Source organism: Ischnura elegans, chromosome 12 (assembly GCF_921293095.1).
Source record: "Ischnura elegans chromosome 12, ioIscEleg1.1, whole genome shotgun sequence".
Classification (NCBI taxonomy): Eukaryota; Metazoa; Arthropoda; class Insecta; order Odonata; family Coenagrionidae; genus Ischnura; species Ischnura elegans.
In genome coordinates, this window is record NC_060257.1 from 9,886,332 (window position 1) to 9,911,308 (window position 24,977).

General features: G+C 38.3%; 1 protein-coding gene across 2 annotated transcripts in view; it reads right to left on the reverse strand.

Moving 5' to 3' along the window:
- The window catches only part of LOC124169593 (barH-like 1 homeobox protein), a 56,449-nt gene extending 38,785 nt beyond the window's left edge, over nucleotides 1–17,664 (reverse strand). For both annotated transcript variants that reach the window (XM_046548233.1, XM_046548232.1), the window contains exon 1: nucleotides 16,633–17,664. In XM_046548233.1, the coding sequence (XP_046404189.1) occupies nucleotides 16,633–16,987 (355 nt within the window). In that variant the 5' untranslated portion in view covers nucleotides 16,988–17,664. The remainder of the gene's footprint in view (nucleotides 1–16,632) is intronic.
- Between the last annotated feature and the right edge of the window lie 7,313 nt (nucleotides 17,665–24,977).

Genomic DNA, 24,977 nt, shown 5'->3' on the forward strand with positions numbered 1-24,977 from the left:
TGGCGAAGTTAGCATGGCTACTGTGGATTACATACGGTAGGGAAATAGGCGAAGAGAAATTAGCGCATTATAGGCTAGGTAGGGTCTAATAAGTAATTGTGGGCGTGGAGAGTGATGCATGAAGCAGCGGTCATAAACGCTGATTTCAGGAAATGGAAGCTATTTTTATTTCCGGGTATTTCTAAGAATTAAAATTCGGCTATAGTCGAAAATAGAGTTATATCAGTAAACCGGAGAAGCCAAGACATTTTTTTCTAACTTCTAGACAATGTAAATCGAAGCTATTTCTATTTCTCAAGGCATGTCTAAGGATGAAAATTCGGTTACAGTCGAAGATGAGGGGAATGAGGGTGAAGTGGTGGCTAGAACATGTTATCTCCTTCCTTCTCTTCTCCTATTTCACCACAGGCGAGTGTAAGTGGAAAGATAGTCCCACACACCGAAACCTAAATCTTTGGGAGACAGGTGTTGGGGTTGAAATATGCTCCGCTCCATAATTTAGTTTTCCCCCTTCGCGCCCCGGAATGTAACACCTAATTGGCCCGTATTAATTTACAGGACCCGATTAAAATTTAAATGGCCTGTTCTTGTGTATAAACGTTAATTGCGTCTGCTTCGAGATCATTACGACTGCGATTACGGCCGCTTGGGTGCCGAGGCGATGATTTACCTTTCCTTGATTTATGAGATGGTCTCCTCGCAAAAGAATATTTCTTTACGTCGAGTGTCTTCTCCAATCGTATCGCCTTGTTAGGAATCTCACATTTGCTACTTTTCAAAAAGAAGAGGTGTTATCGATTGTTAATTTCGGAATGATCATTCATCGTGAATTTTTCTTTTCTAGATTGACATAATTTTAAATTCTTTGCGATAAAATTGAAAATAAATCAATGGAATTGGACGGTATTTTAGTGAAAGACCAATTTCTCTGCAGTAGGCTCGTTCATAGTTAAGGCAATTAGTGCAAAAATGAAAAGGAAATCCAACCTTGGTTTTCTTTTCCTATAATAATGACCCAAGGAACGTTCAAGACTCAGTCTGCACGCATGTATTATTTATTGATGCCTGGGAATAATTTCAAATTTTTTCAAATGAAATTATTTGCCTAATTGATGGCTTATGTTTTCGGGTTTTGATAAACTGAATAATAGTGGATGAGCTGACGGTTATTATAACCTTTCAGAATTATTTAGCATGTAACATTAAAAAATATAACTGCTGGTATTGTTCTATTAGTGGTTCTCCGGAAGGAATTCTTACTTCCTTAACCTGTATGCAACATGATAAATTACCCCCCCTACCGAGTCGGCTTCATGAACGTTTCATTTTCAAAAATCAAGCATTGAAATAAACGTATGAAAAGTAAAGATTACTCGTAACTGTGACTAGTTCTCATAAAAATATCATTAGTTGTTGCTTGTAGATGAATACAAACTTAAAGAGAAATGTTATGACTCCACTGTTGCCGTTTGAAAAAAAAGTGAGAGATCCTCAGTTCATGAGACTAAAGTTTAGACAAAAAATACAGGAGACATTTTTCTTGACTTAAGTTTTAGGGGAAGATTTTTTCATTCGGTTTACGTTGATCAGCATGGAAAGACGCAACTTTTGAGTGTATTAAAACTCAATACCTGAAAATTCGATTTTTTTGGTGCATTATCAGATAGTTACATTGACTGCAATATGAGACTGTGCTGTTTGCTTTGACCTTTTTTCACGGGGCGCGCACTTGCACTATCTGACGTTTATACGAAGGCGCAGTCAAAATCTCGTCGTGAAGAGTGGTGATACGCGGTGACCGCGAGTACACTTGCGAGAACGCGTGGAAGTGAGATTGAAAAATAACCAGTGGCGGCAACTCCATGGGGCCAGAGGGGGCCCGAGCCCCCTCAATAATTCGTTATGGGTGTGAGGAAAAAATTTTTCAGGCTTGTCTATTTTCCCCGGAGTGTTCGGATATGGAGATTCAAGTTATCAGGGTTCTAATGTTGATCATATGACTCTCCTAAAATGCTTCAAAAAAACTTAAAACTCACTGCTTATAAACTTTCCCGAGGCAAGATCGCCGGTTTGGGCCCCTCCTAATATTTTTTATAAGTCGGCATCCCTGAAAATAACCCTAGTTTCTAATTTCGTTCAAGCATTCACACAATTCAATGCCATTTTAGAAATTAATGGAGTTATAACCTGCGCATTTCCGTGCTCCTTGTGAAATGGGCTTGAAGCATACTCTTTTTTATCAATAGAATGCAAATTAATTCAGATTTGTTTTCGCTCCCTCTTACCTAGATAGCCTAAGAGATTCTGAGTAGTGCGTGATGCAATATTCGTGTGGCCGAAATATGTTTGGTCCTGACTTCCTCAAAGCCATCATAAGCTGAGAATTCACACGAAAGGGAAGAACTGGAGTCATTCGCTAGGATGTGCTCTCGCCTATCATTGGCGACTTCTCCAATGTCACAAGTGATTAGGAACGGCGTGACGTGCCTCTCAGAGGAGACGGAAACACTCGCGTCTTTATTTTAACAACTTAACCACGTCATCTTTCGCTTCGGCTTCGATTAACTTGTCCCGGGTGGCGGGGATATTGTGGCGCGGTCAGGAGGGGGTGCGGCAGCGGCCTTCTTCAGCAGACCGTGTCCCCGAAGACGTCCTCGCCAACTGCACGTCCTGTGCCAGCATTTTAGCAAGTCCGATTCGTTTCAAGTTCTGCGAACTTTACATTACTATACCAACTAACTGTCTACTTCGAAGCAATAATCAGAGCAAACATTTATTTGGAAATTTCAGTATAGCTACTAGCTACTACTGCGGAACTAGCCACGGGGAAGACTTTACGGTGTCACCTGAAATGCACAATTTGTGGGAAAATTCCACAGAGAAAAAATCATCACATCTGCTATGGTCCACAAATTTCCGTTGATAGCCTCCGTAGCCTGAGTATAGGATTCGATCAGTAATTTGGACATCCGAGTTCGAATCCCGTTCAAGGCGAATGATTTTTTCTTTGTAGTTTTCGCGCAAATTTGTTTGGAAAACCTGAAATTCAAGGAAGTTGTGAATAATGATAAACCATCTTTGTGGCAAAATTCTAACGGTAAGCCAACTTGGTACTTGTTCTTAACCATGTAGATACTTAATAAGAGTCTGTCACGTAATCGTGGAGGTAGTCTAATCTCAAGTCGCGATCGTAATACGATTGTTATACTTTGTTTATGCACTTTTTATAAAGATGCTCTATTCATACCATTATTTTTTAATATAAATTTTATTATTTTCATTTAGAAATGGCCTTCCGCGCGCCCCGCCCATATTAACCAAGTTGAAATGGGTTTCAAAGAGAATATATTCACGTGAGTTTTCATAATTTTGTTCATTTTTCCAATTTACCGAGGAATTTGAATGAAATTTGGCAGCTCTTGCACAATAACATTGAAAAAATGAGAAATTAGGGTGACCAGGATATCTAAGGGTAGATCCGGGATTTTTTTCAAGGGACATATAAGGGTCTGACTGGCAAACAATCTTCTCATACTTGAGATTAAAAACAAAGTGCAAAAATTACTGTACGAAATATTCTCTTTATTTTAATATGATGTTGTAATACCATGACTTTCACTGTGATGTGTAAAAAAAGCTGGCGTTTCTTCATCGAATATTTATATTCATACGATTTGACAAGTTTGAAATTCAATATTTTTGTCAGTGGATCTCAAGCTGCAAACTTAGAGGTCCACTTGACGTTCAATCAGCTTCTTGGGGATTACCCGTGCGAATAGGCTATCTTATCTTTGCTCCATCTCGATCAAAATGCCACTCCCATTTTTACTGGGTAATTAAAATATATTTTTGCCTCCGATTCTCGTACTAATGCCTTTAAGATATTTTAGTTTGGTAATTTTGCTACATTAAAAATCTTAAATAATTTTTGGTTTCATTGTGGATTTAATGTATTTTATAAATGAACATAGGGAAAAAACTATAGTAAATTGTGCCTTTATAATACTAGATTGGTTAGAAATTAGGGTGACTTAGTCAAAAACAGTTTCCTTTCATGTCTGGATGAAGTCAATATCATGAATGCGATAAATACCTATATGCATGATTTATAAAGTCCTTCAATATATATAAACATGAAAATTAAAAAAAGAGGCACAACTTTTCATCTGAATATTCAAATTATTCTTTTCGTATTTTCATGTGAGTTTCTAGGCACATCTAAAAAAGTGTAGTATAGATTTTTGAAATTTGTCACAAATTTTATTGTTGTTACTTTTGAATGCCGCGAAGGCGCAGGAAAACAAAAATTTACTGCGTTATTTTGTTTTTAATAACATGATAAAAAATACAGGGTATCCAGGGACAGATCCAGGATTTCTTTTCTCGAACAATCTTCTCATATTTGAGATTAAAAAGAAGATATCTGCAACAATTACTGTACGAAATATTCTCTTTATTTAAAAAAAAGTTAATAATATAAAATTAAACAATTGAGGCTCCGTAATACACATAAAAAAATTAACGTAATGATAACTGTAAACAAATTGTGTATTTCTTAAGCGTCTGGAGGGGGGCCCGTGTCCCCCCTCTAAATCCGCCTATGAGGGTACCCCTCGGAAGTAGCGTCAAAATCTTGGAGGGACATATCTATAAAAAATATTTACATATCATCTATAATAATATTGAAAATCATTTATAACGATTCTAAAATAAAAAAAAAAATAAATCACGACTACACATTACGTACAATGGAAGTAGTGCGGTAGTTTTAAGACAGTCGGTAGACAATTAAAATTTCCTTCATTTCTGCCAGGTTAAGGGAATAATTGTTCCCTGCGCCCCCATTATATACTCCGTCCCTTCCCATTGGTCTTTAAGCCTTTTTTTATTAATCGTGGAGATAAATATTGGCTAGTTTAGTGTTGACTATCTCCCTTTGGTTACACTCTCTTACTTTCCCTTTTCCTCAAGAGTCCCTCATCTAGCAAACCGTGCATAGCGAGAGAAATCCTCCCCCTCCTTCCTCAATCTTTTTCTTCCTCTCCCTTCCCTTCCCTCCGCTTTCATCGCCTCATCCCCCTTCCCCTCCCCTTCCCTCTCTCCTCCCCTCATTTCCTTCAGCAACCCTCACCCTTCACTTCCACTTGCCCCACGAAATCTGTCTCGCTTGTTTGTGGTTCGCCTGTCGCTATGTTTATACGTTCCGGGAGGTTAAAGCTTGTCCCCGGGAAATTAGTTTTGAGTACTTGCCAAAGGGACTTCCCCCGACTCTGTCACGCCCAAAACTCTTCCCTCACTCCACCAATCCCCTCCATTTTAATTATTTTTTATAATTTCCACTTTTTTCCGGAAAGAAAACCCCACAAGCGATGTTTTAGAAATATTGGAAATTTTTGGAGTATTCCACGATTATAAAATTTATCCCGACCTATGTTTCGAGTAGCAACATCAAGATGAAGGAAAAGAATGGGATTTTATGATGGAATAAAATACCTTATTGTGAAATAAGAGAGAAGTCCATGAAGGGAGGGGAGACTGGTAGAATATTTCCTTTCGAAGTGGTAACAAGTAAAGTTAGAGTTAATTTTAATCATCATCACTGGTCAACAATCCTAGGATTGGTTTGACGCAGCTCTCCACTCAGTTTCCTTATCAGCTAATATTTTCACACCTACGTATTTCTTCTCTTTCACATCCTTCTTTACTTGTTCCACATATTTTGTTCGAGGTCTTCCTTTTCCGTTCTTGCCTTCCACTTGCCCTTCGACGATTGTCTTCATCAGGCCATCATGTCTCAAGATGTGGCCTATAAGGTTGTTCCGTCTTTTTGTTAAGGTTTTCATGAGGCTTCTCCTTTCTCCTACTCTTCTTAGGACTTCCTCGTTACTAACTCGGTCGATCCATTTGATTTTCATCATTCTTCTGTAGCACCACATTTCGAAGGCCTCTATTCTTGCTTTCTCCGCTGCGGTCATTGTTCATTCCTCACTTCCGTATAGGAGCATACTCCAAATGTAAGTTCTTACAATTGTTTCTTTACTTACATATTTAAATTTCCCGCTGTAGGCAGGTCTCTCTTTTGGTGGAATGCTCTCTTCGCCTGGGCTATTCTGCTGATGATTTCTTTCTTGCTTCTCCCGTCACTGGTTATTTTGCTTCCCAATTATTGTGGAATATTGCAAGTGTTTATTTCCATATGGAAAAATTCCACTCCATCACGCTTCCGATATTTTAGTACATCTTAATGTAATCGAAAGGGGTAGCGCAATCCTAGTATTATTATTAAAAAATTCTACCGATTAAGTGAGGTTTGCATTGAGTGTTGAAGAGGTATTCTGGCAGCCTCCCTTCCTTTCATGGACCAAAAAATCCTATTCTCTTCCTTCCTCTCCCTCGTTTATCCAACATTCTACCCTCTTACACTGTTTTCAACATTTCCTCCACGCTCAGCACTCGCTCCATCTGTCCCCTCCGTATATCATCTAGAAGCTGTCTCTCCTTGCCCACCATTTCCAGCACTTCGTCGTTCCTCCTCCTCTCCGTCCACTTCACCTCCTCCATTCTTCTCCATACCCACATCTCGAATGCCTCCATCCTTCTCTCGTCCTCTTTCCATAGTGTCCACCTTTCCGCACCACAAAGCGCTACACTCCACATCAGACTCTTCACTAGCCTTTTTTAAAACTCTCATGTAACTCCTCTGTCCCCTACTCTGACTTTGTGACGTTCACGTACCTGAGACTTAGTCCGCGGTGAGGTCTACCCTCACCTAACCAAGCAACCTTCGAACTGAATTACTGATTGAGTGAAGTTCTCGAAAGACTTCGACCTTGACCGTGGGCATAAAGAAGCCTGGTTTACGCCGCGAAGTTTAGTGGTACAGCAATAGTTCAAGAGCAATATTTCGCTACTGTAGTCAATACGCCTTCCATTGGGGTTATTCACTAAAACCAGAAATCGCAATTCAATAAAGTAATTTAGAAGATGGAAAGGAAAGAGGAGTTGAGATGAAAAAAGTCTTCAAAGCACTGCAGGAACAAGTGACTTCGTACGCAGTCACGCGCACGGGTGCAAAGTTAAATAAACCAACGGATGAAGATCGCCTTGTAAAAATATTTGACTTAGCCGAGATTCGAACCCAGGGGGGGTGTGCTTGAATCGCTCGAGATTAATTCCGATACGTAACCAAGGACTTGCCCGGAAAATTTCGATACGGAATGTGATTTGGTGTGCTTGAAACACTCTAGATGAGATTTTGCTCGGGATCTGCTGATTCCGTGTCGGAATGAAAGCCGAGTGGTCGTAGTTAGGTGATATTATAATTACGTATCGGAATCTAAAACAATATGGCGGATGGTATGGTAAATTTTAGGCTAGATCTCCCGATTGCCGGTCAGGTGAACATACCTGACCGGCAATCGGGAGATATGGGTTCGAATCCCGGCTAAGTCAAATATTTTTTCAAGGCAAACTTCATCCGTTGGTGTATTTAAAAAAGTCTTCCTCGTTCTGCCATTTTCTCATTACTTTAAAATGAAAAAATAAAAAAGTTGCCCCCCCTATTTTTCATAAGTTATTGAATTCATCGAATTCTGGTTCATTTTTGTTGTTCAGGAGTACTCAGTCCTGTGCGGAATGAATTACTCGTAGAGTACTTATGAAAAAGAACCGCTTTACCGCGTGAGGCAAACGCGCGAGGCTGAGGAGTAGCGGAGAAGCGGGAAGCCGCTTGGTAAGAGTCAGTGACGTCATCAACTCATCTGCGAAAGGGTTTAGAATGTCTATATTCCGACGCGAGTAGCTCGATAAGTAGGCGAGGGATCTAAAAATGGAAAAAAATTTCATTCTCCATTTTTCAAACTCTATTGAAATAGACAATAATAAAAAAACGGTCGACCAGCCCATTCTGCAAATACGCTTCGTAATGGCAGATTAAAGACTATGCTTCACACCCACCAAATACCCGTTCGAGTTGAGCGTACTCATAGCAATCACCTAACGTAGTGTAGACATGGCATTGCACCGAATACATTCGTAATTTTCCGTTGCCAGTATAAGTCTGTGATAGTGGTCCTTAACCTTCGATTGTCCCCTGATGATAATCAATTTTATTGGCCGTTGAAGTTTATGATATTGGTCGTCGGTAGTCTGTTTTCATCGGTGTTTTTCGATTATCGATGGTTGTTGGTGGAAGATGTTCTTTATCGATGGTCATAGATCCGGCATCATAGGTGCCTCCGTTTTCAGTATTATGTAGACACCCGCGAGTCCCATTTTACTGATAAGTCTGGGTCGGTGAAATCTTGGAAGGTTTTGCGCATTAAGTAACCTGCATCCTTTGCCCTCATCGAGTCAACAGCCGACGAGGTCTTATGCGGACGCGATCGGGCTACCGATGCTCGAGTCAAACTACAGGGGCAAAAGCCCCAATGGAATGCCTTGATGAAACTTACGTCCTGTGGCGTAACTAGGAACATGCTTGGGAGGGGGGGGAGGATGAGATCGCCTGGGGTAACAACCCCCCCCCCCCCCTAGGCATTCCGGGAAAATTTTTGAAAAACGACATGCCTGGAAATTCATTTTACATCATTTTGACACTTAAGGTTTAACTTTAAGCAGAAGCAGTTATTATATGTCAAAAGAAGACAATAATTTTAAATATTTTTTTGTTATTTCTCTCAGGCTTTGGGGGGGGGATCTATCACCTCATCTCCACCTATAGTTACACCACTGTTATAGTCCCCATAAAGGTCATGTAGTTCCTGATTGTGTCGTAATCTTACTACGGCTGCTTACCAAAAATTTATAATCGATGTGATGTGATCTATATAATTCATAACTTTTCAATGATATTCCTCAAGAAAGTATTTGTATGCATACATAATTTTGACACTTAAAGTTTGAATTTTAGCAGATGCTGTTTTTATACGTCGAAGCTAGACAATAGTTTTAAATATTTTTTTATTTCTCCGGGGCTTTTGGGGAACATCTATCCTCTATTCCCCCCATAGTTACGCCACTGCTTACTTCGATGCGTTGGGGTGTGGGAGCGTTTTCTTTCTGGCTCGGTGGCAAGGTATTTCCTCTTTTTAGATTCATATTTTGGCTCACCGTTTATTTCTTACTAATTCACAGCTCCGTAGCCAAGTAGGTCTACTCTGGGAGGGTTTGCGTCCCAATTAATCATAATTTTCTTTTAATTTCAGAAAGTATTCTTAACATAAACATAATTTTTGCAGATGAGTCGAGACTGAAATAGGACTTGTGTGCGTCTACATTTATTGAAAACGAGTGTACAATTTTGCGTGTGCATGTCGCAGAAATAAAATTGAAATCTGTGTTTCAAGTCATTTATTCTGGAAAATGTGTATTATAGTTGCTTGCATCCTGCCTCATTGACATGCTACTAAGCCTGTTTTGGCAATAAACAGTGAAAAATATAGAATTCAAGATTATATTGAGGAAGTTTAAAGATTATCTAAAGAATTTTATGGTTTTACGATGGGTGAGAATGATCGACAACCCGCCTTCCACCTAAAATGTCTGACTGGGGTGGCGCGCGCTCACTCTCGGTGCGATATCCCGGGAACCAAAGGGTACATGAAAGATATTTGAGGTGATACACTAAAAATGCCTAACGAGTCGTTGTAGAAAACATGAAAGTGGTAGAATAATCCGAGAGTGACATCATTTTCTGTTATGTCCGAAAAAAAACAAAAATAGCAAAATTTCAAAACTTTAAGTTCGATGCGGCACGTTTTCCCAGTATCCGATTGAAAAAAATAATTTTCACGATTTATTTTCTCGCCAAATCGAAAAAAACTGTTGGGAGTCCCAAAAGAAATAGGAAAACTTCGTATGCTGTCACTCGCACGGGAGCAAAATTCTTTGCACCAAGGATGAAACTCGTCATGAAACAATCATTTGGCTCTGTAACCGGTTGTATACGTTATCGGAAACTGGGATATTGGGAATCGAACCAGGTTAAGCTAAATGGTTTTTTCGTGGAGAAGTTCATTCTTTGTATCACAAATAACAATGGCCTATTCCAGATTCCCTTAGGCATCGGACGAATCAGGCAAGCCTACCACCTTTTCACTGCGAAGTTCAATAGGTGTGTGTAATCTTATTTGATTCGTTTGCTCACAATAATTTCTATTTACTTGAGCGATGTTGGAAAATTCAATGGATAGTGTGAAGTAGAATTTATTGCTTTTTAAAAAAATAGCTCTCAGGTAGCATTCATTCGCCAGAATATTATTATTATATATGTTATTATCAAATGATGAAATGTAGCTTGTCTGTATCTCTATCCATGGTGCATTTTAGTGTGAACGAGCGTGATGCGCCCGCTTTCAGCGGGCTTCCCCCGCTCTTTTCAATGCAGGTCCACAGACGGATAGGCGCGTTTCTAATGTTAAAATGTAGAAAAAAAGGCAGGGTCTTATGTACAAATTTAATTGGAATGTTCATGTACAAATTGAGGTCAGAGTACCTCTTTAAACACAACATTGGAAGTAATTACACTATCCTCTGTTAAACGCACATGATGACTCATACTTACGTATCAACAGGAGAATTGAATGTGGAATCAGCCGCATTTTGATAAAAGTTATTAAAAGAATGCGAGATATTGTTGCAAATGAACAAATGTATTAGTTTGTGCGCCGTTAACGTCAGGAATATTTACCGGTTTTTGTTTTTTTTTGTTTTACTTATTTTAAAACCAATTTTAGGAAACAATAGCAATATTTAGGAAGTAAGATATGCCGTCGCATGTTCTCTGATAAATTCTGTGCATTTTGGTACCTCACTTGTAGAGTTTGGTTGCGTATAAGTTGAGAAAAAGGTATCTATACAGTAAAAATAATATAGAAGATTGTCGCTGATAATCGGTAGACTTAGATTTTTGTTGCTGGGCAATGTTTGATGGCCTTCAGTAATCGATGGCCGTAGTCGGGGATTGATTTACCTTTTTTTATGACTTTGTCTTCCCCATCTATTGTAGTCAAAGCTCTCCCCGAACTCTCATCACCTTCATGATAGATAAAAGTTGTATATTCCTTCATTGAATTATTATGCACACCGAAGACTTAATATAAGCTGTCTGAGGTAATACGTTTCTTTGGCAGGAGTACAAGGGGTGTAGGATACAAATGAGGTGAATTGGATGTCTGTACACGCGTCCGCCACGGCTAGCACGCAGCATTTGCCGCAGAAAGGGAAGTAGTTCTGGAATATACAATATTGAAGGAGTTGCCACGCTAACAACATTTTTCCTTTTTGTAACAAACGTTGAGTCTTGTACCTAGGAACAACTTAAAGATAAAAAAAATCGTCCAAATGGGACATGATGTCTTTCTTCAGTTTGCGATTCATATAAGGTCGGTGTCTGCAGTTGATATTTACTGGAATGTAAAAGCAGTCATTGATAGGGAGTAGACGTATAAAAAGCTGATTTACTTTGCAACTTAATGAATGTATCAACAATATAATGATGAAATCTTCTCACATTCTCAAAATATCAATCTAAACTTCTGGCTCTTGACCCAATCACCTAACGTAAATAAAAGCCGCCATATTTGGTTCGTTAGGGTTCCTTCCTGTACATTTCTCCACTTTATCCAACCGGCATCTAAGGTCCTTCCCGACTGGCTGAATTACTAACGCTCCCCCAAAAAAACCGCCGGTCTAATACATTATTGCCGCTGAAAGCGTTTGATTTGTCATCCGGCGGCGTAAGGCTTGCAGGTGCTGATTGATGCTAAAGGTGCACATTGTGGGCTATGCTGATTTAGCATAGGTTTCAATATGCACATGTGCAATTGATCATTCATTTTATGTATCTAATATGTAAATTACGTAATATTTGTGGTAAATCGAGCAGTGACTTCGAGAAAATGTACTTGGTCTTGCAGGGCACGCCCTAGACCAATAAATTTTCTATCTATCTCTGTATATATGCTTAGAATACTGCCGATAAGCCACGCTAAGGCCTTCTGCCTGCGGTATAGTTACCTATCGAGAGAAAGATAAATGAAGGTTATAACAAATAAGGAGATAGGGTAGTCAAAAACTTGAGCAGACTGAACAAAATATAATTTAATAACCCGTTAGAAACATAAGGCACGCAGCCTGTACTCAACTGGTAATCTATCACTCAATCAGTAATTTAAACAGAAGGTTTCCTTGGATGGATTAGAGTAGAGCTCTTCCTAGACTAACCCACAGGTGTGAAATGTCACGCTGGGGGTAGAGTGACTAGTTTTTTCAAGAAATTTTCTATGAGATGACGAAACCATTATCTACGTAGCTCTTGTTTTGTATCAGCGTAAAGCTCCTCTGCGGAATTCTACTTCCGTTTATATTAAGTGAATTTTACTAAAATTTGATTTATAACAGCAATTGATTTTTGAAGTTTAAGTAGATGGGTGCACTAAAATTCACCAGAAGTCCTTGACAAGTTTCGAATTCCGCCACGAACATCGTAAGAAAGGGCCCGCGTGGGACCTAACCTTCCATCCATAACAAGTTTTTTTTTTTTTTAATTGACTCCTGCGGCCGTAAAATTGTGTGCCTTGTTCAGCTTTTTCTGGAAATGACGTATTGCAGAACATTTTAAGCATTGTCTCAGGAAGGGAAAAATGCGTCTATGACTGAATTAATTTATTTTTTAAAAGCAGGTACTCGTAGATCCTATGATGGTTTCATTAAAACAACGTCAAAGTTTTGGTGAAATATCCTGATTTTATAACAAAAAGCAATCTATATAATATATGAGGTCAGGAAAAGTTTTTCATTTTCTCTTTTTTTGTTGTTGGTGTTTGTGTAGTTTTCGACGGTCTTTGGTGCTATCAGGAGCAGCTGAACTGCGGCAACGAGGCGGCATTAGGAATTTGATAGGTAAGTGATAATTTCCATGTAGCTCCAAGCATGTGATAGTCGAGGATTGGAGAAAGTTTTTCTGATAGCATACTAGGAAAAATTCAAATTTGATTTGTAATTTAAAGCTCGTAATGCAAACCATTACCTTATTTATGGGAATTGAAAACGGTCAACAAGGGATTAACTAGCATATTTATTCAGTAAATTTACTTCCTTTCTCCCGAAGTAGAGACATTTTATCGAAATAAATAAATGATAAATTATCCGTAGACAAAAATTATTCAAAATCGCCTGATCGTAACAGTTATATTTTGTGAAGTTGATAATGTAGTTAATAATCAATATACAAGTAAAAACGTTTAAGGAAACCACTCTGAATGAATAATAGACTAAGATGGGAGAGGAAAAAACAGATTCATCTTTATTGATCATTGCTCGCTGAAAGAGGGTAATGATCAAAAATATTTAAGAGGCAGGTGATAATTCCTATTTTAAGCGAACATAATAAAGGCGATTTGAAAATATGATTAAATAGATGGCTTTGTTCAGAAAATGTAAATCATGAGAGATCAGATCAGAGGGGCATAAAGCTCAAAGGGCTGGTGCAAATAATTGTGTAATGTTATTAAATGGCGCTTAAAAGTCTTGGTTTTCTTTGTGTTTCAATGTTAAGGTTTATTGGCGATAATAAAGTTATTTTCAACGGGGTAGCAAATTTTCGAGGTTATTATGGCCGCAATTGAATCATATGATCATACAGCACTAAACAGTTTTCCTAATTAACAAGTATTGAATGCCATTGAAATTGCATGCATTATCGGGAAATAAGATTTTTTTAGGAGTCTCTTCTTGTACAGTGTTCAAAAATGGATGAATGTTTAGAACAAAATTTATATTTCATATATGTTTTCAAGTAGGCAATCTATAATCATTACTCATTTTTCGTCGTTTAATTATTATACTTTTAAATTTTCCACCATATATTTAATTAATTACATTTATCTATTTCATATTTGTTAAAATAACATAGTACGGAAAACGTGCGGTGTACATACCGTATAGTCAGAAATATTTTCTGGAAACCTTTGAGAATTTTCTTTCGTCGGTTAGTTTGTTTAGGTGTTTACTCACATACACGCTTGACGCATAAACCGTTTGAATTTACAATTATTGATATTTTCCAATATATTTGAATATTCAGAGATATGTTATTAACTCTAAAATATAATTAGCGTGTCATCTACTTAGGATATAATTGCAGGTCAATTTTTTATACTGTACCTATGTAGAAATTTATGAATTTTTGAACAAATGGAATATTGGACTGATATTTATAAATCGGCACATTATATTTATTGATGTCATTAAAATATTCGTGGTACATATTAGAGGTACTCAATATCAGTTTCCGTAAGGGATAGCCAAAAATGGTATCATTTGGTATTACGTAATCTGAGCATTCCTTTGATATAGGGACAAAACCTTCAAAAATTAAAATAGGAAATATACCAAGGAAGCGATTATTTTTCTTCTCTTAAAATTCTAAAAGAGAATAAACAGTCAAAATTTTGTTTTTATTCAACTGCAGTTTACTGAAATAAGTTTTTCTATTAAGGTTGAGCCAATTTACTTACGCAAGCTTCTTAAATGAAGTGTAATCTTAATGAATTCTTCCTACTTTATATCATAGCAATTCTCAATTCCTGTCAACCAATCAACTGTGTTTATGATGACCTTTATTGGTGGTACTTACAATTAGACCTTTATTGGTGGTGGTATTTATACCTATAAATGGTAAACTCACTGCCTATTTTCAAGTACAAATAATGCATTACTGTTCATTGAAAACGCCAATGAATGGAATTATTTTGTAATTAGCTTAAAAATAGTTAAGTTTCATTTTTTGCGTTGATTATGTTGCTTTCATAATTAAATGCAATTAATCGGTCACACTCATGCCGTTTTTCCTTAGAACTCCTGGGAAAGTTTTATTAATACATTTCCGGATCCATGACTGAAATACCTGTCTCATTTACAAGTAAAGGTGGCGGTTCCGTTTGAAAGTAGGACGAAAACCTAGTAAATGGTCATTCCACAAAAATCCTCCTATTTATTGTAAATTTACTAAATACATTCATCTCTTGTTGTGGTCCCAAAATGGGAATCAAGTTCGATCTTTTAAATTTCTGTTACTTCTGCTAGCTGCTTTTTTAATGTATTTAGTAATCATGGCGCGCAGCGTCGACGGTGTATGTGAAATACTTTTTAGGTTAATATTAGGGACTAAGAAAAACAAATTCATACTTAAAAGTCATTATGCAAGACAATATATATATGCGCATGCTAAAACTACCCGATAGAACACAATAGAAGGCAATGTTTGTGTACCGGTATTTGATGTGTTGTTTACCAGAGAAAATATTATAGTATTGTATTATCCCTGCAAGTATGCTCATACTTGCATGTATACTATGAATGGGATAATCAGAATCGTTCATCTCAGGTTAGAGAAATTCCGTTTCTGCTTTTAATATTCGAAATACATCTTAAAATAACGGAATTTTTGAAGTACAATTGTAATATTTTACAAAGTTTAACTCGATGCATTTAAGTAACAGGTATTCTGTAAGTAAGATATGATTGAATTAAATGAAAGTTTTCATGCTTTTAAAGTAATGATTTCATGCACACTATATCTGTCATGTTATGAAAGCACTCATGTTTCAACGAATTACTTCGTAGCTAGTGATTTTCACGCCAAATTTTTTTCCGGCTTAAAATGTAACGACTTTGTATTTTAAAAACCAAATGAGCAAAGTGTCCTCCTATGGAACTTGTTGGTTTGTTGGTTTTATTGTAAGAGATCATCGTGTATTATGATGATATACTCACCCCATTCCATTGGTCTCCGCTTCTCCATCGTCCAATACCTCCTCCATTCTCATGGCATGCATTTGATATTCGTCAGTTCCCGTGTCAATGGTGGCATACATTAAATACGTGCTTAAGCGCATACCCGAGACTATTGAAAAAAATCATCAGGTAAGATTCCAATGATTTGTGCTCGTTAAAATTTCCAGATACAGTTTCTGATAATTGTTAGCCGATACAAATCGGATACAAGGTATATTCTATCATGAGATGCTTGCGCTTACTTGCGTAAAGTGAATGATTTAATTGTACTATGTTGTGTATAAATTCGCCGACCCAAAAAAAAGGTATTAAATGATGCCATCATGTTATTACAGAATATTTTTCTCCTGATGAAACCTTAGATTTGGTTGCCTCATTCGTATTATATTTTCTGGTTCGTTTTACGCTTTTTAATTCCGAAATACATAGTAAATTATGGAATATGTGTAGTCTTTATGGAATATTTTTTAACGTTGAAGTCTATGCATTGATACTCAACAAATACAGCCGTAATATTTCCTCACATATGCGCAAACATGCGCATTTAATCACCTTATACTATTAGTGACATATTGTGAAAACACTCACGATTTGAAAGTAGTTTGCTGAAGGCATGACGTTGGGAATGCTGAATATATTAAGCTAAATTAATACGTTTTAAAATTTTGCCATTTTAAAACAATTAGCGAAGTTCAGTCGCTTGGAACTAATCTATAGCTAGTGCGTTTTACTCTTTAGAATTCCACTAATAGTGTTAAACAAGCGAAGATCAAGTGAGAGTTCTCCTGGTACTCGACACATAGCCACTTGACTCGATGGCATGCTAATGCTTACCGGAATCTGCGGCCCTTTCGTCGTCCTCGTCTTCCTCGTCCAATTCCTCCTCCATCCTCGCCGCATCCACGCGCCCGTTTGCCGCGCTCGCTGCACCCTCGCCGGCACCGCGCCCGCAAGAGTCGCCCGCTCCTGGCCACTCCATCCCCCGGGAGCAGCAGTATTCGGCTACGGGCGTAGCCGGCGACAGATCCCCCGGCCGCCCGTGGACAAGGTGTTGATGGACTTCCGGTAAACCGTCACAGGGTCGCGGTGGAGGATCCCTGTGGTCCCTCGCCAGGATCCTCTCGATGGAGAAGGGTGCCGGCGAAGACCCTAAGGGTGCAGGCGTGCACTGCTCTGAACTGTCCCCCATATTTCTCCGAAAACCTTTGTCTATGGCACAAGTCCGATTTGGATTAGAATCGTCGCAAAACTAAACCACTTCGTAGGGGAAATGGTCCAACTGGGCACGATATTTGATTTTCTTCAGGGGCAATCCAAATGCTGATATATTCGACGAATGTCGATTAGTCTTTAGCAGTCAAAACAAAGGTCCTATTTTGATTAGAAATACTGCAAAGCAAAGTGTCTTCATGGGTAAAGTTCCAACTTGTCACAATGATTTCGTTCCCTTCGGACCAATCCAAATATTAGACGGATAATCTAGCAGTCCCATCGATAATAATTAAAGTCCAGTCTCGAGACTCCTATTCAATCACTGGCATTGGAACTTGATGGTGGGAATACTTAAGTTAACTGGAGATTCCTTAAGTAAACTAGACCTGACGAATGTTCTGCCACTCTTGATGCAGGAATATTTTTGTTGACAATCTAGTTTTCTCTTCACGATGAACTACAATAACTTCCGTAACGTATAACACCAAAAGAATCCTCGTAATCCGAGGGAATCTTATGGCGGTGCGGAAAAAACCGAGTTTTTATCGGTGGTATTTGCCGTATTCAAATCAAACCTCGTAAGTGCTGTGAACACGTCCCACTGTATACTTTGCACTAACTTCCCTTTCAGACCGATTCACGAAGTGTGTTCTGTGACTAAGGGTGCAACATCATCCCCTCCACAATTTTCCCCAGCTCCTAGATCCCTCCTCCCCTTCCCCCTAAGGGTGTCGTGGGATGGGGTGTAGGGTAAGTGGGGGAGGGGGTTGTGCTCATCTCCTAAGCATCTCCCTGACTTCTCCTCCCCCCGTTTCCCTCCACCCCTCACCCCCTCGCCCTCTTCGCGGTCCATTTCTTCCCCTCACACCACCATCTTCTTTCCCCCTTCCATTCAACGCATCCCTCTTGTCACTTTTACTTCGCCCAAGTCTCTCCTTTCAATAGACCCCTAATCTACACTCTCACTTCCTCTTCGACTCGACTATAGTGTTTGCTTTCGCACAAACAATATCCATGGCGAAAGCGTAGGTACTTATGAATGTTTGTGCAAACTAAAAGATTTCTTGAGACACAAACGAAAATATGTTCGCTGAAGAATTTACCGATTGGCCAGTAATAATAATAATTATGTCGTCTTTCTTTCACAAGCGAATTTAGGACTTGATAGTCCTCTCTTACTACTAACTTGTTTGACAATCATTGGATGCCCTGGATGGTGGTCAAACCACCCAGGCGGGAATCGAACTCGCGACCTCTAGGTTAGCAGTCGGGGACTTTACCCCGGCGCCACCGAGGCCGGCGTGCTATCTGTAATTAAGACTTGAGTAAGGTTGGTGAATTTTTTATTTCCATACGCTGACCAGCCATTAGTGAAACAATAAGTGGAAATCATCACTAGGATTCATCTCCTGATATTATACGTGAATGAATGAAATACCGATGAAGATTTTACCAAACGACAAGTTCGACTTGTCGAATGCAGGTGTGAAAAGATTTGGTTGGTCGATTCTTTGAGTCACTTTTACTTCGTTCGCGTCTCCCATTTCAAAGGGCCCACAATCTCCGCTCTAAAGTTCTCCTGTAATGGAAGGCTTTGATTTTGTACTTTGCATTTTTGACAGTGTCCATACCGAAAGCGTACTTATGAATTTTGGTGGTAACTATTAGAAATTCATCTAACATAAACGAAAATACATACATGTCCGCTGAAGAGTTTACCGAACGACGAGTTTGACTTGTCGAATGCATAGACGAGAAGATAAAGCTAATTCAGACTAATTATTAATCAGCAAATTTGGATGAATAAAGATTTACTTTTAGACTAATATATAAACATTATATGGAGCGTATATATAGAAACATTTAGACTAATAAAGTCTAAATTAAGGCTAATAAAGATTCATTAGACCCCTTTAATCTCCTCACTCACTTCCCCTCCTACTCGACTGTAGGGTTTGTTTTCGTGCAAACACTGTCCATACCGAAACCGTACTCATGAACTTTGGTGTTAACTAAAAGATTTCGTGTGACATAAACGAAAATATATGTAGGTCTTATGAAGAATTCACCGGTAGACAAGTTTGCTTTGTTAAATACAGGCGTGTGAGGATAGGTTTGGTTAATTTTTTAAACAATAGCTGACCAGACATCAATGCACCTTATGAAAAGCATCACAAGGTATTACTTGTTCGAAACTTACATATCATCTCGGAAATTTTAAGATAGGTTTTAATTGTAGACTCTTGTCAATCCTAGCAGAGTTTTGCCTTATTATGATATCTGAGATAAATGTTTTATACTTGAGGCATAGTGTTGTTTAGTGATAGCCGATTATTGATTTTTCGCATTCTTGTGTGGATCATTAACTCAAATAATGTAAAGTTTGTTTTGGATGGATAACGATAAGTAGTCTAAAAGTATCTAATATTCATCAAAAGCCACAAAAAGTCAACTCAACTGGTCAAAAATGCTCATAAATTTTGAAGTTGCTAGCTAAGCGTTGAATCCAGTCATTAATTAGTCTTGCGGTTATTAATCATGGTTGCATAAGTCCTTATTTGGGCACACGCAATTGGTAGTGAGTTTTCTTTCCTATCTTTTTAAGGGGCGTGGTTCTTTTGGCCAGGTTTTTCCATCTCATTTGCCAACTTCCTGCCCCTCGCAATTTCTAGCTATCCATGGCTCGTGTAACACTTGGTGTGGACAGCCTTCTTTCTGTCTCTCATATCCCACTGCCTTCACCGTCAGTTCTAAAGGCTCTGTCTAAGTTTCCTCATATTTTCTGATGCGCGTTATGCAGCAAGGGTTTGTGCTTGATTTCGAACGGAATTATTCGGATCGTGGATGATAATTACGATATTAAGAATGGTTAGCAACGCGATCATAATTTGTTTTGTTTGAAGAAATTTCCTCCTGACGACTCTTTTGAAGAAAATTGCCTTTCTTCGCTGAACTGATATGAGCATCAATCAATGTAAAGTCATCCATTTACTTTGCTAGAAATTCAGGTTTATAGATAAATTATATTTTAGGGTATGCTCCCAGGAACGCTGATCCTCACGTCTCGTTCCGATAAAAAGTTGTTCAAGAAAATATGAAAATAAGCGTTTTTCTCTGCGATACAATTATACAAATAATACCTTTCACAGGCACCAAATTTTCAAAATTTTCGGGGATTATGATGCAAAGTTTTAGATAGTTCGCTAATTTTTGACTTGACTCCTCTTAAATACGCCAAAAATGTTTTTTTTACGTTCTCGCATTGATAAATATCAATTGAAGTTAAAAATGTAAATGATAAGGCTGAATTCAGTTTTGTCTGAAGAGTTCTGTGACATATATTTTTAGCATAGAGTCTTTGATTTTTCCATAACCGAGCGTACAAATTCAGTGCATTTGTTTCTGTGTCTGGCTGCATGCAATGCGATGCATTATTCACAAGAAATTATCATCGACATTCAGGGATGAAATTAATGGCAAAATAAGCTCCTGGTAAAAAAATATTAATCCGCTGCTAAGAATAATTTGAGTTTTTTAGAGGTGGAAATGAAAGTATTGGAACTTAATGATAACGATTCATTGACTTACATTAATTGTCTTTTTTATGCCGAAGGGACTTGTAGTGTTCGGTGTTCGGTGAACAGGAGAACGATTCCACTTCTTACGCATAGCAAATAGTAATCCACATTTCATCGTAGTTTAATAAAATGTAATCTGACGAATACTGGATCTAGGTGTTTCTATTCCCTCCTATATGATCGTTAGAATTTGGTTTAATCACCTTTAATGTTGGAAAGCAATTAATACTTTTAATAAATTAAATAGTTTTGATAGTAACTGAAATCTAGATCGCGTACAATGCTTATTTTTATAGTGTGTGTCTGCACCGCTCCATATACGATTGTTACCTGCGTAGCAAATTTGTCTATGTAGTACGTGATAAACATTGGTTAGCAGAGGCATTCCTATTTTTATATTTTAACTTTTGATATAACTTAGTGAGTTATTGGCTTGAAGAACACATTTTGTAATGGATTTCATCGAAATCGTTATAAAACCTTGAAAAGCGTATTAGTATTGAAATTATACCTAAAAGTGCTCAGAATTAATGTAGAAAAATCAATTTATAATTATTTGTTATGCTATTTTATATTTAATTGCTCATTTTCTAACTTGAGTACTTGAATTTCGGAGCTGTATCTGACCCCATGAACTCTAATAACTACATTCGAAATTTCCGCTAACGATAATCTGTAATAGCAATATTTTTCTGCACGTATAAGCCTACTTATGTAGGGGGTCAAGACTATTCTCTTACAGAACGCCTTTTGCCCACTCTTAGGTGGTCTGTCTCGTTGGCGATGGCCCTGGTCCAGACGCAGCATCCGAAATCTCAAGGCTGGATTTCCGTTTGTACGGCGACCGATCGTTTAGATCCCTAGTCGTCTCCACGCAGATGGATATCGTATTCCTCCTAGTGTTCGTCTGTGGTTCCGCACACGAGGGAAGATTAATCCTCTCACAGTGGGGCGCTTTGCACGTTTTTCGTACTATTACAGCGATGAAACACTATATTTCCGCACTTCATTGCGAATGTGCTTAAAATATCCTTGACCTGGTATGATAAATATATATTTATCTGGTAGGTGCGTAGTTTGCTTGCTTGGTTTTCGTAACCAAGCGTGCTAATTCCCTATCCAAACGAATTCAAGTGATGACAGTGACTCAACTCGTTGCCGGTGTTAGATGATTTTCCAGGTCCAATGCGAATATGAGAAGACCCCTAGGCGATGCACTAAAAGCTGAGGCTAGATGACGGCGTTAATTAAAACAACGTGGATTTTCAATGAAATCTAGGGTATACAGTCATTTATCTCAGTGTCATCAGGTTACTGTACAAGGCGCGCTTATAAAGTAAGTACCGTTTTGAAATATAAAAATAGCCTTTAAACAGTTTTTTGAAAATTTTATTTTTACACAAAAGCCCACACTTTTAACAACTTCTCCATATAAGTCCCGTTAATAGTAAGGCACTTATCATATCGAACAACAAGATTTTGTATGCCATCGTCATATGAAATTGCCGCCTAAGTTGACAGCCACAGCAAAACTGTTGTTTATACGTTTTGATCGTCATCATAGCGCTGAAATCCACGGCGTTTCCTCAGATGAAAAAACGTGGTAGTAATTTGTCGCATTCTTTCGTACGTTCAAATGCCTGGAATGGATTCAGACATTAATTTATTGGAAAGTGACATACTTATCTATTTTGAGCTGCCTAAAGAAAATTCGACCGGTTTTACGCACTCGAGTAGTGTATACTGAACTAAGATTTCGGCGAGCTCATTCATATGAAGAGGGTGTAAGTTTATGCAACAGCTGTTGCAGAGGCTGAGAAGATATGGCTAGGTGGGGATGAGGAACGTACTGAGATTTTGCATGTACCTACGCATAAATGAAGTAGGTCTCCAGCATGAAATCTCCAATCGTCAGTTGAGAATATAAACACACGTTCAGTTTTTTAGAAATAAAGTATTATTCAAATGTTGTTTGGCATGGGATTGCTGACTTGAGGCACCGACGTCCATTTGTTAGAATAACCATTTGGGTGAGGACAGTGGTTAAATTTCATAGTTATCCTCGAATTTCACATTTTTAGATTTTTAATTGACAATATCTATTTTTTGCAATTAAACGAAAAGTGAAAATTTTAGGCGCGCGAAAACGCGACGGCTAAGTAGGAATGATGGGAAAAAGTCCGTGTGACGTATTTCTGGTTCCCCCTGCCGCCTTGTGAGGTGACTTTGGGGCAAAGCTTTGAGCGCTGATACGACGCAGGCTGCTTGGAGGTAGCTGAGTATCCTGATAGCTATTAGCGCTTGGCTTAAATTAGGATTATTATTCCCCTATCAAACGAAGGAAACTTTCCGAAGTTAGGTATTTTTTATGTGTGATTATTAAGTGATTTTCCCTGAGCTTTTTGCCTCATGCATGCATTAGTAATCTCAGACAATGTAAAACTCCTATCTACTCGTATAGAAACTAGGTCCCTGTGACGTCACGTGGAGTTGCATCGCATGGGCTCCAATCTGGTCTTTTTCAAATGAGGTTAAAATTGACCGTTGCCATTCGTCTAAACCGGTATTTCTAAAACAGAATAATTTGTATATTATAAATACACAAATGGTGGATAAGGAATCGCAACCATTGCATTTCGTTGTCTTTGATGAAGGAAACTACCCTATTAACGTGTACTAAATCCATTGTCGACGTAAAGACCCCACTGGATGGATTCCTTATGCCTTGGGCAATGGCCGTAAATCTGCTTATGCGACCGTGAATGCAGCTAGTCCCCCTCTCCTCTGCGCGTCCAGAAATTTTTTGTTTCACTGGCAGCCGAGAGAGATTTCTGGTGATGCGTGACGCAAGAGATCCTCCCCGTTTTAATTGGCCAATGCGTTCGGATTGCAAGTGAAACATCAAACAGAGCCGGGAGCATACGGCGGGGAAAATTCCTGGCGGTTGTCTCCTGCCTCCGTCGGCCATTTCTGGACCCATCCCAGTATCCCAAATCCTTCCGAGGACCAATTTATATATTCGCTCCATCTGTCCCCGCATCTCTCTCTTCTTCTTCGTCATCTGGGTGTCTTATTTCATCCCCTACTCCCTCCATTACTTCTCATCCTCTTTCCTCGTCTCTTCTTGCACTTTGCATATCTTCTTCCTCGTCGCCCTTAGTAACGGTGGTATACAGTATAGGGCCAAAGAGTAGGCCCACCTCGGGCGGCAATAGTTTTTGCAACATCCATATCGTTGGATGAATTTAAAATTGGGTGAAGAAGGGTATGTTCTAACATAACTATGTGAATTTATATCATCATTTAAACGAATTTATGTCTAAATCAATGATACGTGCAATTGAGTTCGAAGATATTTGCGGCGTTGATCAGATGATCGACTCTTTAACGAAATGAGTGGTTAACTAGACTAAGGATACACATATAATAATTAGCCTAGAAAAAATCTCTAAAAAATAATTTTATTTTTGAAGCCAGCACTTTATATGATTTTAATAAGCGAATATATTGGTCCTTAGGTTCGAGCAGAAATTTTATTGAACTGATTACATTTGAATTACTATGTTGGATTGACAGATTTCCTTAAGCATTTCGTCACCTCCACTGCACAAACACTCAAAAATCGTCCACCGAATCAAATCCGCTTATCTAGTAGACCAGCAATGCGAATGCGAAGTACAAGCGCTCACCTCCGAAGCTTGGAGAATCGGAGGCGAGCGTTAATACTCCGGCTACTGCCACCTGACCGGATTCGTATTGTTGGGTTACCAGATAAGCGGATTTGATTCGGTGGGGGATTGTATACCGTTTTCGCTGCGGCGGTATCGATTTAATTCTGGATTTAGAGTCATATTATCAGAGGTTAGTAATTTATCAGTTTATTACATAAAGATTTAACAAAATGAACGCTGTTTTGTGTGATGAGGTTTCAAGTATCGAGCATATAGCCTTCAGTGCCCAAATGAGACATGACAATTAGATTTTAAATCCATAACTTTACACAGGCACGAATGTTCGATGGAGATATTGCAATATGCGTAAAAATATTCAAATTGTAAAACTGTAATAAAAATATCATTTTGGTAAAGTACTGAATATAAGTACCTACTCCCCTCAATAGCCTACTTTCGAAGCTATTGTATGACCAAAGATTTAATTTAATTCATATTTTTTATTCACATATAATTGATCCAATTTGCAGGAATAATGTGTATAGATAATTTCATTTTTCGACTCCTCTACAATGATCGAAACCCGAAATAGCATCGATAGATATCGCAGAAGAAAGCAGTATCGATAAAAAAATTACTGGCTTGAAGGTGGAAGCATCGTATTAATTACACAGGCCAACAAAAACATTTTGTTTGAAAACTTTATTTTAATAGCTGA